General features: G+C 40.9%; 1 protein-coding gene across 3 annotated transcripts; it reads right to left on the minus strand.

The window, feature by feature from the left end:
• Positions 1 to 7,800: 7,800 nt before the first annotated feature.
• Positions 7,801 to 16,898, minus strand: myb (v-myb avian myeloblastosis viral oncogene homolog). Of its 3 annotated transcripts, none has more exons than XM_026318985.1 (16): positions 16,753 to 16,898; positions 14,622 to 14,739; positions 14,340 to 14,411; positions 14,043 to 14,135; positions 12,929 to 13,149; positions 12,202 to 12,430; positions 12,016 to 12,084; positions 11,777 to 11,881; positions 11,088 to 11,351; positions 10,723 to 10,899; positions 10,344 to 10,462; positions 10,137 to 10,257; positions 9,940 to 10,035; positions 9,560 to 9,658; positions 9,301 to 9,384; positions 7,801 to 9,190 (listed from the first exon to the last, which is right to left on the minus strand). In XM_026318985.1, exons 1-16 carry the CDS (start codon positions 16,773 to 16,775, stop codon positions 9,080 to 9,082), a joined length of 2,001 nt encoding a protein of 666 aa, XP_026174770.1. In that variant the 5' UTR covers positions 16,776 to 16,898; the 3' UTR covers positions 7,801 to 9,079. The 3 variants fall into 3 exon arrangements, with proteins under 3 accessions (XP_026174770.1, XP_026174769.1, XP_026174771.1); XM_026318984.1 differs by having other exon boundaries at positions 7,801 to 9,193; XM_026318986.1 differs by lacking the exon at positions 10,723 to 10,899 and having other exon boundaries at positions 7,801 to 9,193.
• Positions 16,899 to 17,211: the final 313 nt, after the last annotated feature.

A 17,211-nucleotide genomic window follows, 5' to 3' on the forward strand; every position in this document is an offset into this window, starting at 1 on the left:
GTATTTTAGAAAGTATGACATATGGCATGTCTTCCGTCGTGCTGATATATATTGCCTATACCTCGCTTAGTACCGTAGTGCCTGATATAATTTAGATTCGTTAAAGGTATTTAAAATAAAAGAGTGTGCTTTCCAGCTGTTGTTGAGCTTTTATCATTTGGAAAATGATTACCACGTCAAATAAATAGAAAGAAGGGAAAACCCTGCTGTGTGGTTGCCTTAGAACACCTTGCCTTTTTTACATACTGATCAAAGATTTACATCTTTTGTTTGTCTGGTTTTTTTTCTTGCACAAAAAGGACAAGCACTCACAGGACAAGTAGATTTTTGGGTACTAGATAGATATAATCATACATAGAGTACATAGATAGTTGCTGTCCCATATTGCGTAATCTTTGTGTGTTTGTGTTTGTGTGTGTGTGTGTGTGTGTGTGTGTGCGCGCGCGCACGTGCGTGCGTGCGTGCGTGTACATGTGCCCTGCCATGCCGCCTAACTTTTAAGATGTATCAGCTCAGATAAGAACACTGAAACACACCTTTTCCCCTCTCTGGTATCTGCTGGTCTTATCTTTAGGGGGACAGGTGTCTCAAAAGCTGCTGTCTGCATCTCTCAGTATATTTATCATACACACACTCACACAAATAACTGTTTGCTCAGACTTTCCCAACATTGATAGTATAATATCTTTGCAGACACTGGGGACATATGGATAACCCACTTATGGAGCAATACCTGAGATGCAGTCATTTTGATATTCATCTGCTGATGAATTGGCAGTTTCTGTCATTGTTGCTTCCTTGTTCCTGCACTGAGGCCCAGACCTCAGATCCATAGTTATACTGTACAGTTCAAAAATCCTTCACCTTAAAGGATGCGAATATTAAAGGATAATCGTAATTATTATTATTACGTAGAATGTATACACAAACTTACTCAGAGATGTTTTTAGGTTAATTGTTGTCCTTTGTCAGCATTTGTGCCACTTCCTGTTCATTTCCATCGAAGATAGATGATTACGTCAGTACTCTCTATTCATAAGAAGAATGGATGTATGGTTTGTCAGGAGTTGCAACTCCTCTGTGTGTGTGTGTGTGTGTGTGTGTGTGTGTAGTAACAAGGATACAAATCTGTTTACACAGTCACATTGAGCGAACTCGACCTTCTGCTGAGGACATATTGTAACTAAAGTAGTGTGCAGACTTGGTTTAATGTTAGAGGAAAGTTAGGTTTAGAATGATGTTATGGCAAAGTTACTGTATTTTCCATAATTTATTATATTCAAGTCCATTTTTTTAAGGAGTAGGTGGGAGCTGAAAGCCACAGGGGAAGTGGACTAACACATTGTTGGTTTTAGTTTTTAATGGATTTGTTCACAGTAACAGATTATCCTAACCTTTATCTTTTCAGACAAAACAACAATGCATTAAGGAAATATCATTTAGCAGTTGGACAGTTCATTCTTGGTTGAACGATGGAGTACAGTAATTTAAAATACTGCAGATTTCCTCCCAAGAGAATCGTTACAGGATTTAACATTTTCACTACAAGGTATTATGTGTCAAACAAATATAAATAAAAGTTTTATATGACTTTGTTATAAAGTGTGTATCAGTGATGACAATTTTACTGAACGTTGCAATACTGTCCAATAAAGCTGCGTGACGCATTCACTGTCAGCTGTACCTTTGATTTTTTTTTTGTGTGTGTGTGTGCACTTTCCCGCCACATGTCCTGTTCAACAATTGAATTGCTCACATTTACAGAGGAAAAGAGAAATGTGGTAGTACAGCCGAACATTTAGCTGTGAAGAGATGATGTCATTGCTCTATACACTCATTTATTTCATAACAGGTGTCACACACAAAGAGAAAGTGTGCGTGCCTATCCATATGTGTGTGTGTGTGTGTGTGTGTGTGTGTGTGTGTGTGTGTGTGTGTGTGTGTGTGTGTGTGTGTGTGCATTTTCACCCTGGCTATGTTTTGGACTGCAGACCACAAACAAGCCTCAGGGCTGAGTTTTGTTAACTCACTGGTGCCTTTCATACACACACATGCACACAACTTTCACCCTGTTACATCCAACCACACCCGCGCTGGGTTCTTCTAGCAGTAGGGTAAGAGGGGGTGTATATGAAGGGGGTGTGGGGGTGTGTTTTGGAGGGGCGGCGGGTGAACGGAGGGCAGGTTTACTGACGGCTGGGGGACCCCGGTGACAAGCGTCCTGAATCGGGGCAGTCAGGCGTGATTGTGCCATGTGAATCAACCTGTCAGGATCACTTAGACACAACAATGGAGAGGACGAATGAGAGGAGGGACGAGGAGATCAAACAAGAAGAGGAGAGGGGCATTTTAGGAGACTAATGTATGTGTGTGTGTGTGTGTGTGTGTGTATGTGTGTATTACTGGATGTTAGATTGAGGAAGAATTGAAATATGAGTGTTAATGTGCAGTCGTAGGGGTGCTAAATGATGGCAGGAGGGGTAAGGTTATTGTAAGTGTGTGTGTGTGTGTGTGTGTGTGTGTGTGTGTGTGTGTGTGTGTGTGTTTCTGTGTGGTGGGGTCTAATGAAAGGCCTTTCCTTCTGCTCTATTTACCCAGGTGAATAGGGAAGTTGGACTAAGCCTGAGCGGGAAAACATGTCATATTGTACCGTGTGTGTGTGTGTGTGTGTGTGTGTGTGTGTGTGTGTGTGTTTGGGTGGGTGGGGGTGTCACTTGTGACTGTATGTAAGCACAATTTCTCAAGACAATAAGTTAGCCACATGACCCTACCCATCCCCCCACACACACACATTGACACACACACACGTTGACACAGCACATATACAAAATTCCCAGACATGTTTTGGATCTTTAGCATCATTAAAATATTTAGAGTTTCCGACAGCTTATTAGACAAAAATCTTTACCCTGTCTCTTTCGCGCTCACATTTTTTTGTGTGTAATGAAGCAACCCTGGACAGAGCTGATGTGAAAGTCGACAAAATGAGGTCTTAGTGGAAATGTCTGCTGTGTGTCGTGTGCGTGTGTGTCTGTGCTTTAGCGGTGTTTCTGGGAAAAGGCCTTGGCCTCAGCAAGTCAGGAAACGGGGTGACAGACCTGACCACACATTCAGCACCAGAAGGCTGTGCGGCTGTCTGTGTGCGAATGGGTCCATTTTTGTGTATGCGTGTACATGTGGTTACTTATAAAGACCCTGTTCAACTCGAGACACCTGCTTCAATGAGGTAGATTCATTTGCTGTGAATCTAGAAAGTCAGTGCTGTTGGGCATTGTCTCTCATCACTCTCATATACCCCTTCTTACTTATTTTTCCCAGACGGCTAAGAATGGATTGTCCTTAATTTCACTGAGGTCAAAAAGATATAAATAGCATTGAAAATGTGCCCATAAAAGACCCCCCTACTAATCTACATTACATTATATGAAGACAGCACGTTTTAATGTTGTATACAAATGATTATTTAAAAAAAAAAACATATATTATTATTTTCCCTCTCACATTTTGAATAGAGCATGAACAATTACACAATGAATTGATTAGTCAAAAATTAATCTGCAGCTATTTTTAGAATTTATCACTTAAATGTTTTTGTGTTTGTTTGTTTGTTTGTTTCAGTGGAAAAAGCCAAACAGAGCTCCAGCTGATTTATTTCTCTTCTGTGGTAGTAAACTGAATACCTTGTTTTGGACTGACTTATTTAGCTTTAACTGGAAAGCAGAGGAGCATTCAGCTTGTGTTGTGTTGTGAACTTTAGGGTAATTGCTTCATTCAGTTGTTTAACATTTTCTAATATTTATCTATTAATATAGAAAGAAGTCTGTATGTGATTAATAATAACTGATCATTCATGTAGTTTGAATGCAGCCAGTATAGTTTGTGTGTAACATGTCATACTTTCAATATTCTGCTCAATCCAATGCAGAAATTATTTGGGAAATCAGCCAAGTGAACCCAAATAACGCCTGGAAATAATGTCTGTACTTAGATACCTTTCTTTTTTTATTTATTCCCTCTTTGTCAAGCCAAACATCGTCTTTTTTTCTTTTGCCAATACTGACCCACTTTTTTGGAAATGTTTACAGTTATTGTTTACAGTTATTTGGCCTATCTGTAGCAGACACATTGATCTATGCATCTTTTGGTCCTGAAAAACAACAACAACAAAAAATGAATGGCAGTCAAATCTGGGACGACAGTAACTGTCAGGGACAAGTCTAATCACCTCAGTAGCAGCTCCAACAGTCCCCATGTCTCTGTCTGTCTCTGTCGGTGTGTTCACCTCTCTTACCCTCCTATCTCTGCACCCTCAGTCTTTCTTTCCCGATGGCAGAGGCCTATCTGCTCAATCTGTGTGTTCTGGTTGTGTGAGAGCATGTGCATGTGTGTTTTGTGATTGTGAAGCATTGGGGTCATATTCTATAGCGTCCATATGTTGTGGTCCTCATGTGCCTGCAGACAGACTTGATGTTTTGGACAGGGGTCCTGTACCTTTACTTCTTTCTGTAAGAAGACCACTGAAGACAGAAAAAACTTTTCAAAACTGATCTGTTCTTAGTCTGGCTGGATCCCAAAGGAAATCTCTTCTTGATATATACATACCTACATCTAGGTGAAATGATAAATAATGGAGTTTGAGTTGGGAGGCAGTTCATTTAGCTTCAGGACTCATAGCATGGGGAAAATATACAGACCAGCACCATTCAAGTTTACTAGGCTTTATCTCATTTGTTGCATTGGTGTCCAAACAGCTAACTACCATGCAGCTCTAGTGCCATACTGGAGTGCTTCCAATTTTTTCATCTAACTCCATCAAAATAGACAAAATGTCAAAACCTATTATTTGAAGTCAAGCTATATTTTCTTTACAGTGTTACCTCTAATATTTAAACCCTGTTTTTTCCCCTCATTGCCTCTACTAATATTTTAATCACATAATTTTGCTTTTGGTTCACCCTGCTTCAACCTGTGTGAACCCCCTTGTTTTTTCTCTTATTTGCTCCCTGTCTTCTCTCCTCTTGGATGGGTAGGGTAGTTATCAGGCCTGGCCAGTCCAGCCCAGCCCTCTTACCTGACCGCTGCCAGCAGGGAGCGGCTGCTCTTGCCTGAGTATCTCCGACCACAACAGCACCCAGGGAATGAAGAAATCAGGCTAGAGTAATCTATGCAGGCCCAGAGCACGCTGGCCAGTGCGTGAGTGCATGGAGTGTGTGTGTTTTGTGTACTATGCACGCGCATGTTCAGGAGCCCGCCACTTCTGCAACATCCTGCTATAAATCTATTGTGACACGTCAAACTGAATTTATGAGCCAATCTGCTTGCGACAGACATGTTTGATTTGAAAAGGGAAAGGAGGATCGAATAAAAAAAAATACAGTAGTGAGAGTGAACTTCTGCTTTGACATTTCAAGTTGAAAGTTATCAAGTTATCTCAGTGGAAATCTACAGTTACCATACAAAAACAATTAAAAGACACCCCTTTAAAAAAAATCTTTACCCTCTTACATTTCCAGGTTGTGTGAAGACATTGACACATTCCAGTCTTTAGAGTGGTAAAATCTGAAACTCGTGTTTGAATTCAAAAAGACTTATTTATAAGCTTTACACAAGTCATGTTGTTCTTGTCTTGTCCCACTGAAAGGTCTTTACTTCCTTGTTGCCATGGCACCCCTGGACCAAACGCTAAACCAATATTTAATTAGACAAATGTACAACTGCAGACATCCAGCCATCTTTAAGGGGAACACTACAAAACCACATTTAGGTCACAGCTAAATAGGAGCTATTTAAAAACGAATGCATGTTTTCACACACCTAAATCTAAAACACAATGGCCTTGATCGTAACTGTGATTCTGAATTTTAATTGCACTTTGTCTGGAGTGTATATTTAACTAAAATACATCTTCACAGGTACAAAAATGAAGTTTTTACTGCATTGTCTCGGTGTCTGTTTGCCTCTTGAGGACAAAAACTCTCTTTCAACTGAAATGAACTTTGCATGAAAAGCCCTGATAAAGTCCCGTGACTATACTGTAAGCCAGTGTTTTGATGATATTGTGCGGTATCACACTCCTTTCTCAAATGATTGCTGGGCTGCACTGGTAACGCTAACATAATCACGTTCCTCATATACATTTTTATTTATTTTTTTCTTTTTGTCACTTAGATAACACGAGCAAACAATAAAGAGCTGGGAGTCTTATGGTCCGGTCAGTGAGGCCTCGTTCTTAGCAGTCACATGCTGAATGATGCGCGGTGTCAGTTGTTAGTAAATAGGAAAGCTATATGATTAGCCAACAGTTTTCGTCCTAGTGGTCACAGTTTGAATCCTAAAACGCCATGACATCAAGTCATCCTTTTCATACTACAGGATGTTATGTCTTACAATATCCATCTGGGTGTATATTGTTTTTGTCAATACACCCCCCCTTCACACACACGCAGGCAGCTGCCTTCTCACTCAGTGGAAGCAGGTGTCTGTGAATCTCATGGGGTTTGGTGTGTGTGTGTGTGTGTGTGTGTTTTCAGTGAAGTAGAAGTTGGTGAAATTCCCAAAATGAAAGTCTGCTTTTTGCTCTACCCCCCCCCCCCTCCTCTGCCCCCCATCCCACCACAGACACACACACACCACTCCCCACCCAAAACTGAACATTTGAACCTTTTTACATTTGCTAACAAACCCATCTTCTTAATTAAAAAAAAAATCCTCAAACCCTCCATATGATATCTTTGCTATCTGCTTACATCATTATTGTTGCATTGATTCAAAGCACAACAACTTTAATATAACTCTATGTGTATCAATTATATTTGCAGTAAGCATACTGGCACCCCAGAGGAAACTACCTCTATTTAGCTTTTGCCTTAAATATCACGGTTCCTGTTAGCTGTGTCCGTCATGATGAATGTCATTTCTGTCTATGTGTCCCTCTGAGACTGCTGCTAGAGATGTGAATCTATATTTGAGGGCAATGCGGTGGCCCAGTGCGAGGTAAGGGTGCAGGTGGCTGGAGGGAGAGAGTGCAAGAAATTGGAGGGAGGGGATGTAAATATAGCTCCTGGTCTGAATCTGGGCCCCTTTGCTTTCATAGCCTCACAGGAAACAAAGTCTCCTCATGGGACCGAATGTGGTGTTCATACGTGTGCATGTGTGAGTGGAGAACAATATCTGTACTGTCCACAGCTAATTTTCTAGTTTTCTTACAGTTATGTAAGTCTCAAGCTCTGTCTATGGGAGTTGTGACTAAAGTTTTGCTTTGTATTTCTGGAGCATTAACATGAGTGGTCCCCCTTATCCACAGAAACGGTTGGGGACATTTGCTTATTACCTTCACTAGCTGATAAAACTATCCACATTTACTAATTTACAAATGGAGAGACTGTTTTATGATATGCTGTGCACCACTTTATGACAACAATCTTTTGTATCTGCAGGTTTGCGTGCGTGTGTGCATGTTTGGTTTGGTAGACTATTTGAATACTACAGTCTTCACAAAAATGTGATTACTAGAGATAGAGTACACTTTGGAGGCACCAGAGAACAAGTGGTTCATTCACTTTGAACAGGAAATTTCCAGACAAGACAGTGGCTTTGCAGCACTATTTACACTTGTAACTTAAACAACTGCAAATTATTTGATAAAGCTAATAAAATAAGGGTAAAACTAATAAAAGCTAAATAAATGGAAATTATTTTCTTAGATAAACAGCTACAGTCATCACTGTTACAGTTTCAACCACATATGTCATGCTATATTCTTTAAAATAATATACCCAAAAATGACACTGAATACAGGACTGTAAGAAAACAACACACTTTATTTACTAGGCAGTATAGAAAAGTATAAAAAAAACATGAAAACTTGGCATGTATAAATGCTTTTATAAAATCATTTTTGCTCAAAAGCTAGTATAAAAACACAGCATGAAAACATAAAAAAAGTCTGCTAAGTGTTTGTCATGGGCTACTGCAGTCTTAGTATGAAAACAAAATGTTGACAGAATATGCAATATAAAATGATACAAAACTAAAGAAATGTTTTAACAACAAGCACACAAACATCTCAACTGGGCTTTTGTTTGAAACATAATATCTCAGTATTTAGTATTCTTGTTTTTTTTTTAATGGAGAATACAAAATTCAAGTGCACCTTGGTCTTACTCTTACTGGGTGAAAGCTCATGGTTTGAAACATAGGCACACACACACACATATATACATATATATATATATATATATTTATATGTATATATATATATATATGCTTGCCTACATTTTAACAAATACAATTATTTGTTCATTGAATGCTTCTCCATACTGGATACTGTGAAGGACATACATAAACTGAAAGTTGACATGACATTTTTTATGAAATTAAGGTGCCAGTGTGGTAATAAGGTAATACTAATAAGGCTGGCCCCTTCTGTTGTGTAAAACATTACAATCCATAAATGAATAATGATGTAAGAACAGATGCAGCTGTTCTTGTTCAGTAGTTAAGTGTTTATATGAGGTGGCACAGACCAAACACTTGAAATTAACAGTAGACCTATTATATCCTATTAAAAAGAAAAGAAACAGAAATGTTTCAGAGGTCAGTTTTGAATTCATTAATATGCCTTTGGATATGTGATAATGCTAACAGGGCTTAAATACTTAACTTACAACACTGCTCTATTGGCCAATTTTAAAAGAACAAACAACAAAAGTCATCATCAAAACAAAAGAAATAAATTAATCACTTGTTCTTTATATTAATATCAAAATTCGGAATTAACAATACAGCCCAATGTAAATTATATAGCCACCATATCCCATTTATAATACAACATTGATAATAATATAACAAGAAGATCAAAAGTGATGAGACAAACATATATAAAAACCCAAAGCAAATTCTATATAAAAGATACAAAAAAGTATAGTCTTTGGTTGGTTGAAATCCAACAAGTGTGAGTGTAAAAACACAGTGGCATAGAGCCTCTCCCAACTGTTGTACCACAACAAATATGAAACCCGCAGTGCTGTGTCCAGCGCAGGGAATGTTGATGTTTCCAGATCAACATATGTCTCTCTGTCTACATGACCAGTGTCCTCGTAGGGTAAGTGTTGATGTACTTGTGGCTCTGCTCTGAGGCCAAAACATTCTCTTCTGTTTTCCCACAGGTCACCTGCTCCCAGGAACTGAGCTGCTGTTGGTGAGAGAAAGAGAGAATGGTGAGTTTTTCTGGTGAACATGCAGTCACTACTACTTGTATAGCTTTTTAATCGGTAAACACAGACACAAACTCATACACACCTGTAGTGGGCTACCCATGCCTCGGCGAGGGAGGTGGTAGGTTTTGTGTCCATCTTCACTCAGTAATGAGCTTGTAAGTAGGTCCTGAATGAAAATGTAAAAAAAAAAAAAACATACAGTATGTTAACAACAGAAATCCAGCTGATTTCCACAACCACTGTTCAAACAGTATAACAATATGCAACAACAGTCCAGAGGGAAGGATGCCTTTTAGGTACATTAAAGAAGACACAAAATGGGGCATACAAGGTCAACTTACAGGTACTTCCTGTGCAGGGCCGTTGGGGGAGAAGAGCTGTGTGTGAAGGTCTTGCCCTTCCCACTGCATACACGGGCTCCTCTCACATGGGGACTCTACCTACAACCCAAGACACATCATGGTCATATATTGTGAGTAATTATCAAGAATCCTACAAGCTTGGCTTCCATGACAGCGACTTCCAGTTATTCCTCAAGCAGATCAAAAACATTCTGCAAAACTGAAAAAACTCAAATCATTTACCCACATTTGCTACCACAACTGCAAACTGAAAGTCAGCGCCTCTTTTCACCTTTGCCTTAGCTTTCTCAAAATAAAAACTAAAACTTGTTTCTGTGTTTTTGCATATTGTCTTTATGCTTATATTGAGTGGAAAGTACCTCTTGCTTTATCTTTTTCAGAGGAGGCTGCTCAATGGCACACTCCATTGGCTCCTGCTTGATTGACTCGACCATCTGCTGCTCCAAAGGAGGATTCTGGAAAAGACAAATCTCCTGGTAAGTCACATGGACATGGAAGCACAATAGTAGTTAGTGTGACTCATTCAAGCCCAAAATATTTTAGGTCTCTGTCTCACCACTATTTTCACCATTAGAGGTCCAAATTTGGTTTCCTGCAAAGCCAGGGGTGACCTGAAGGGTGTCGGTGTGCGTGGTGATGATTCCAAGATTGAACGACGGATGTTAGGAGTTCTGAACCTGAAAGAAGAGAGAAAGGGTTGTTTGTAAAGCCTCACTGACAACAGATGAGCAATATAAAACAGATTGAAGACAGCACCACTCACATTTCATTCTCTTTGTGAGGCCTGAGAGAGTGGTCAATCAGAGGTTTGGAGTCCACAGGCGAGCTCATTGGTAGACTGTCATTGTCTGAGTGTTCTGGGCTCATTGACTGGTTGAGAAACTGTGAAACAAAAGAAAGGAAAACAATCAATCAGTGAAATCTGACCTTTAGGCAGTACAAGATCATATGTGCACACTCGGTTGACACTACAGAAATAGAGTAGGAAGAAGAAAAGAGCACTGGTATTATACATGGAATGGCTGAAGTAAAATAGAAGGATGAAAAATGAAGCACTACTTCTGAATGATTGGTTGTTGATCTCATCAAATGTCAGTTTGATGATTGGAGGGATTCTGATCACGTACAGCTACTTTAACTACCTGTGAGGGTGAAAAGGGGAGGTTTCTGACTTGTGAAGGCTTGGGAGTTGAGCAGATGAAACCAGCCCATGCTCCATGAGCAGTTCTTGAGCCCTGATTTGGCAAGACCCTGTTTGTTTTGAGAACGCTCCTATCCAAGAACCCACTGGTAGCAGCCTCACCCACTGAGGAGAGGCTCTGGGAAAAGGGTGGGGAAAATATGGGTCAAGGCCCACTAATGGTAACAATCTATGCTGCTAATTACTAAGCTATCTTTTTCACCTGGCCAACTGGGCAGGGCACACAAAAATTAACCAAAACAAATAAAAGATAAATTAACATACAGCCCAAGAATGAACAAAAACGTATGGAAAGCAGATGCTTACTGAATCAATGACAGACTCCATGAACTCTGGAAGAGTATTTGAGAACGTTGGGCTGCTGTGATGACTGTTGCTGCTGTTGTTGTTGTTGTTGTTGTTACTGTTGCTGCTGTTGTTGCTGTGGGCACGTGTTGCAGAGGCGCTCTCCTCAGGTAGGCAGCTCTGGTCATGAGGCAGGGCAGGGGCAGCTGCCTGGTGATGAGGTAATGACATAGAGCTGTCGGTCAAAGAGCTCTGGCTGGCCCAGCTCGGATATGGCAAATTCATCTGTGGGAGAAAAAAGATATAAATATTGATGGCTAGAAATAAGTGACAAAGAATAGCCATCTGAAAATATGAGCACATTACAGTGTAAAAAGTGGTACTAGTACAAGACAGAAAATCCAAGTCTGGTAATAGGGGAAGAAGAGTAAAAATTGAACAAATAAACAGAGAAGAAGAAAGGGAACTTTAATATAAAAGGGTGACAGAAGGTTGCACAAGGGGTCATGCACGCGCACAAAATGGTGATAAGGCCATATTTCATCACTTCTGCAGAAACAGACCCCCAGATGTTTCCTCCACTATATTCACACAAACACTCAAATCCAACCACTGTCCTTAAAGCCAGGGTTAAATGCACATGCACATAAATAGAACTGTCACACTTTCAAACGTCAACGATTATGGTTACACAGAGCCCCTCAACTCACTGGTAGTGATGGTTGGCCTCTCAGCTCATTTTCTGTTGACATGAGCAGCAGTTCGATCTCTTTCACCCTCTGCTCCTTCTCAGGGTCCTCCTCGCTATAGTGTCTCTGAGAAGGAAAGTGATAAGGTGAAAAATCTTAGTGCCTTAGACTAACTGCTGTTAATCTTCTTGTCTTAGCACTCCTCTTCTTGCCTCTTTATTGTGATCGGTTTTGTTGTTCGTAACTTTCTTTTCTTTTACCTGTATAGCAGCGGTTCCATGCTGGGGAATGTTCAGGATGTTCAAATGCAAGGCCATGGGGAAGGGCACCTGTTAACCCAATCAGAAACATGTCAACACTAAGCAAAGAAACATCTTGCATCTATGTAATTAGCATGAAAGATTTTTCCTGCCAGCATCCCAAGTTTTAGGCGAAAGCCCACTCACTCTGTGTGTGTCGGAGATGTAGGTGTAGTTGAGTGGTGACAAGGGAGGCAGCTGTGCATGATTTGGTGAGTTATGGGGAAAACCCATGATGTGATTGGTTGACTTGACGTAGCCATGGCTGACGGAGAGTGAGGAGTTGCTGTTCTTGGATGTGTTCTGAAGATACCCCTCCTGTTCCACCTTTCGCCTCATGGTGGAGTTCCAGTGGTTCTTTATAGCGTTGTCAGTCCTGCGTGCAATGAATAATATATTAAGTTACAGGTTATTTATCACAAAACACCCACAAACATGCAGAATGCAAAGAACCTTTAGTGGTACTTGATAACATTATCAATACAGGCACACGCATAGGGAGACACAGATAAAGCAAGTCACACACAAAATTGATAATGTTATCAGTGCTGTATCTTGTTTGTCGCATTTCCTTTCTCTTTGTTATTTGATTCGTAGGCTTTCTCAATTCTCTAACCTGACATTGTCTTTTGAACTTTTCCTCCCAATTATTAAGTATTCTTGTGCATTCATATCTTTCAAAACAAGGGAAATACTTTTCTATATCCACTTGTTCCTGCTCCGCATTTGTTTCTTCTGTTTTCATTCCTCCTTCAGTGTCCTCCCTTCCATTTCACCCTCAACCACAATATTGCGCAGCCAACCAACAAGGGTTCAGTGATTCATTTAGCTTCTCCTTTTTCCACCTTTCTCTCTTCTCCATTCTCTGCCTCACCTGCCAGGGAGCAGCTTGGCAATTTCAGCCCAGCGGTTGCCCAGCTTCTCGTGTGCCTGGTAGATGATTCTGTCCTCCTCCTCAGTCCATGATGTCTTCTTCACCTCTGGATTCAGGTGGTTGTGCCAGCGCTCACGGCACTGCTTGCCAATTCGCCCCTTCAGGTGCTTGGCGATCACTGACCAGCGCTTGGCTCCATACTTCTGGACCAGTTCGATAACCTGGGGTGGGTGTTTGTGTTTTTGTGCATGAGGGACAGAGAAAGAGGAAAGTAGACAGGGGAGGAGGAAGAGTGTTGAAAAGGAACAGAAGTGGATGATAGTGGAGGGGCATGAGGAAAGAGGAAGGAAGAAGCAATAACAGGGAGGAGAGGGAGAAGTAAAGGGGTACAGAGTAAGAAAAATAACAAAGAGGTGAAAGGTAAATGGGAGGTAGAATAGATATAATATTGCAAAATAAAAGAGAAAATAAAAATAAAAGACTTGTTAGCCTTCCAGAAAGAAATTTCAGAAATGCACAAATTGTATCATTAGACACTTCCACTCTCCTTCTCTGGTTGCTCTTTCATTTATCATTTAGCCTGAAGAGGTGAGTGAGAACACCTGCTGGTGAGCAGTGAGGGAGTTTCCAGTGGAACGTTAGCCACTCTGCTAATCATTACAGTGGGTGGAAATATAACTCCTCTGAACTAGTTCAATAAATACTTCACAGGTTGTAAGAGACTGAACACGTTACTTGTTGAGTAACGACAACTTTTTGGGAAACTAAAAATGTGCAAGAGGCAGCCAAGGGGTTGCTACAGAATAGTTGCTTTAATCACTCATAAGTAAGTAATTGTTTTTTTTTTTTTCACCCTAAATGACACTATTGCCTGTGAACAGTACCTAACTATGTAACTCCAATCAAATTACCAAATATGACAAAGTCCTAGTAGTATTAGAGGTCATCTGCCATTGATTGCACCTATTATAATGTTATCAATATTTTCATCAAAGTTTCCAGAAGTGAAGTACTGTACAGAATATATTGCAGTTAAATGGATGTCATTGTTGCATGTGTGACATAAAAACTTCTGTGTGAATGTTTAAGGGTTTCTAAATGAGTGTTTTCTTACCCTCTGGTCCTCCTCTTTGGTCCATGGCCCTTTGATAAGTTCTGGGTTGAGCACCTTCTGCCACCTGTGCTGACACTGCACATCTGTACGATTCTGTCAGGTCGGAGAGCAAGGGTATTATTAAATCTAAGTTACAAAAAGACTAGAATCTTTCTGAATCTCTGGAAATAGCAGGATTGAAACAAAAATCTCTTGGCTTTTCACCAATCTGCTGCAAGATTGCATTGTGTTGTCAGATATTTTAGATGTTTACTACTCTGTCTGCCTTTGTTGTGCACCCACAGGTCAGCTACTTACAGTTAGTAAGCTTGCAATGAGCTTCCAGTCTTCTGATCCATGAAGCTCAACAAGTTTCTTCAATTTCTCATCCTGACAAAAGACAATACATGTTGCAGTTGGTCAGACATTTCATTTATGTCACTACAATCAACATAATTCCCAGCATTTTGTAATGAGTGAATGAGTCATTGAATGTGGTTGGGCCAGACAATAAAAAATGATAACAAAAAGGAGGACATATTTACAGTGTGGAGTGTTTGATATTAAGCAGAGGTGAGAGTGTTAGAGAGGTGAGTGTACCTCTTCTCGCGTCCAACGTGTTTTGCCGAGGTGGCGTTTCCCTGTTTTGGCAATTGATCCGTCATAATCATGTTCATACATCTCAGTCTCGTCTTCATCCTCCTCACTGCTGTAAACACTACAGTCAGAGAGAAAGAGAATTTTAAGAAAGAGGTGGTGGCTGTGAAAAAAAAAAATACTGTAAGATAATAGAAAGGTAAATAATAGCACAATAAGTACCTGTCTACTTCAAAACTACTCCCTAATGATCTCTTTACAGAGTACATAAAGAACTCAGCCCACTCTTTAACTCATCAGGTGTCAACACAGACAGAACCAGTCATTCTTGAAGGTTTGGGTGCAGGCTTTTAGCCAAGACACCCACAAGGGGAGAGAAAGAGAGCAAGTGAAGAACAACAGCAAATGGGAGGGAGGGGGGGGGGGGACGGATGAACAGGTTCCAATGTTTTTAGTTTCCACAGATACTGGGATTGGCACATGCAATCATAATTTTGTGACCCTGACGTGTTCGGACCTGCAGTGGCATTGTGCAGCACAGCCATGCATGCACGCACACACACATTGACACCCAGTGGCTTTTGTAACCAGTCAGAATGTAGAGCATGGACAACGTGGAAGCAAGGTAAGGTACTGTGGTGTCATACAGTGCAGGTGAACAGGAACCCCACTGAGGTGTGTGTGTGTGTGTGTGTATGTGTGTGCATGCTTGTACAAGAAGATGTTTAATGCTGATTATCTTATTTTTGTCAGTATACTCAAATGTGTAACTACCTAATTAACAGCAATGGCCAATCAAAGAAATATAAAGAAGTGACACACCACTTATTTTATGTTTAAAGCAAGGAAGCTTAAGACATTAATAATTTACCACCATGTTAAATCCTCAAACAGCCCTCCTGCATTTTAGAGTAAGTAAAAATATGTCCAACTTAAAACATGACAATAGTATGTGCACAGACTGTGAATTTAGCATACTCAACTAATGCTGTGAATAATGAATCAACTAATACATGCATCATAAAACAGTTTAAGGATGTTCATTGCTCTTATCTCAACCAGCAGGGTGATGAACTCGCGTTGCCCTTTCTTTAGGTTATCTGTGTGAAACCATGGAATAAACCAATAACCCGCACTAGAACGATCACTGGTAAAAGTCGAGTGAAAACCTGTCAGGCAGTGTTAGTGTCTATGACCAGATCCATTTCGGTGGATGATCGTGTGGATTGATGTCCATCGAGAAAATGCACAAAACGGCAAGAGTGAGTGCAGGTTCACTTTGTGGCGATAAATGAAGGGGCATACAAAAAAAGAAGCCCCTTCTCGAAACAAGTGCACACAGAGGACCTTGTGAAAGTGCACTTTCCAAAATAACTGAGCGCCGCTCGCTTTTTAGAGATGCTGCGGCAACATTCAGGGTGTATATGCAGGTTTCACCAAGGCGGGTTTTAAAATGACCTTAATGCCAGCTGATCCAGTCTGCAAGTTAACAAAGGTGAATACATGCCCGTGTAGCTGGGCAAGGTGATGACCACCGGAAAACCCGAGACGCAATGACATATATATTTCCAAAGCCTTCACAATTTAAACGCACAATATAAAATCGCTTTCTGCAATACTCTGACGTGTCTGACTGCGTTTAGACAGACACACGTGATGGTGCCCGGAGTTTTGTATTAATTTTTGGCTCCGATTAAAACCAATGTCCAAGCATCGTCTTGGGAACAGTGTGGCACGCGCCTGTCCACCCGCCTAATATTGTTAATGTGCGCGTGTGTGTGTGAGAGAGAGACCCCCCCCTCTCTCTCACCACTGACAGCGGCGCGAGGAGCGCACATGCCAGATGACCACCACCTGTCATAGGCGCGCGAGAGAGAAACCCAAACCTCTAACGTTACTCAGCTTTAACGGTCAAGCAAACATAACGGCTCGCGCACGTCCAAACAGCATTAAAGTAGCAACAGTTAGTGAAAATAATCATTTACGTGCACCCTTAACACGTCGACCACACGCCGTATCCAACAAAAATGAGGGCTAATGCAACAGGATAAACAGTCGCTACGTTGAATGTGCATAACAGAAAAAAATATAAGAGTTAGAAAGTCGTGGGGTAATTGGTCTGTTTTGAGCTTACCTGTTTCTAGGCCGCCGAGCCATGTTAAAATGTGTGGAGCGGCTCGCAGGTTGCGCTGAGCACGTAGTTTCGCTATCTGCGCGGAGTTTGTTCTCCCGGCGAGAAGCAGGTTGACATTAATTTAAACCACAGCAGCCTCTGGTGGGGCTCCTCCTCCTCCCCCTCCCCCCCTCCTCCATCCCGGTCAATTTGGCGCTCTGAACGCGTGTGGCTCACTGCGCATGTCCTGTAAAGGTCGACTTCGCAGCGTACGGGAAAAAGTAAAATCTTTAGTTCATATCTAAATAAAGAGATTACATTTTTTAAACTTTCACGTACTTCCAGGAAGTACTTCAACCTGTGCGTCTATGTGTTGCGGGTTTTAATGTTGATTAAAATCAGCGATTACACTGTTATCTATAGGGTTAGCGTGTGTTGTTGTTACGAGGTGTTCATGAAGGCACCGGGCCACTTTCACAG

Source organism: Mastacembelus armatus, chromosome 24, assembly GCF_900324485.2.
Source record: "Mastacembelus armatus chromosome 24, fMasArm1.2, whole genome shotgun sequence".
NCBI classification, from domain to species: Eukaryota; Metazoa; Chordata; class Actinopteri; order Synbranchiformes; family Mastacembelidae; genus Mastacembelus; species Mastacembelus armatus.

Coding starts and splice junctions, on each gene's coding strand:
- myb (XM_026318984.1), bottom strand. CDS start 16,775: ATGGCTCGGCGGCCTAGAAACAG. Junction 10,463..10,722: donor TCCCCTTTTCACCCTCACAG/GTAGTTAAAGTA, acceptor TTTGTTTCACAG/TTTCTCAACCAGTCAATGAG. Junction 10,258..10,343: donor CCTCACAAAGAGAATGAAAT/GTGAGTGGTGCT, acceptor CTCTTCTTTCAG/GTTCAGAACTCCTAACATCC.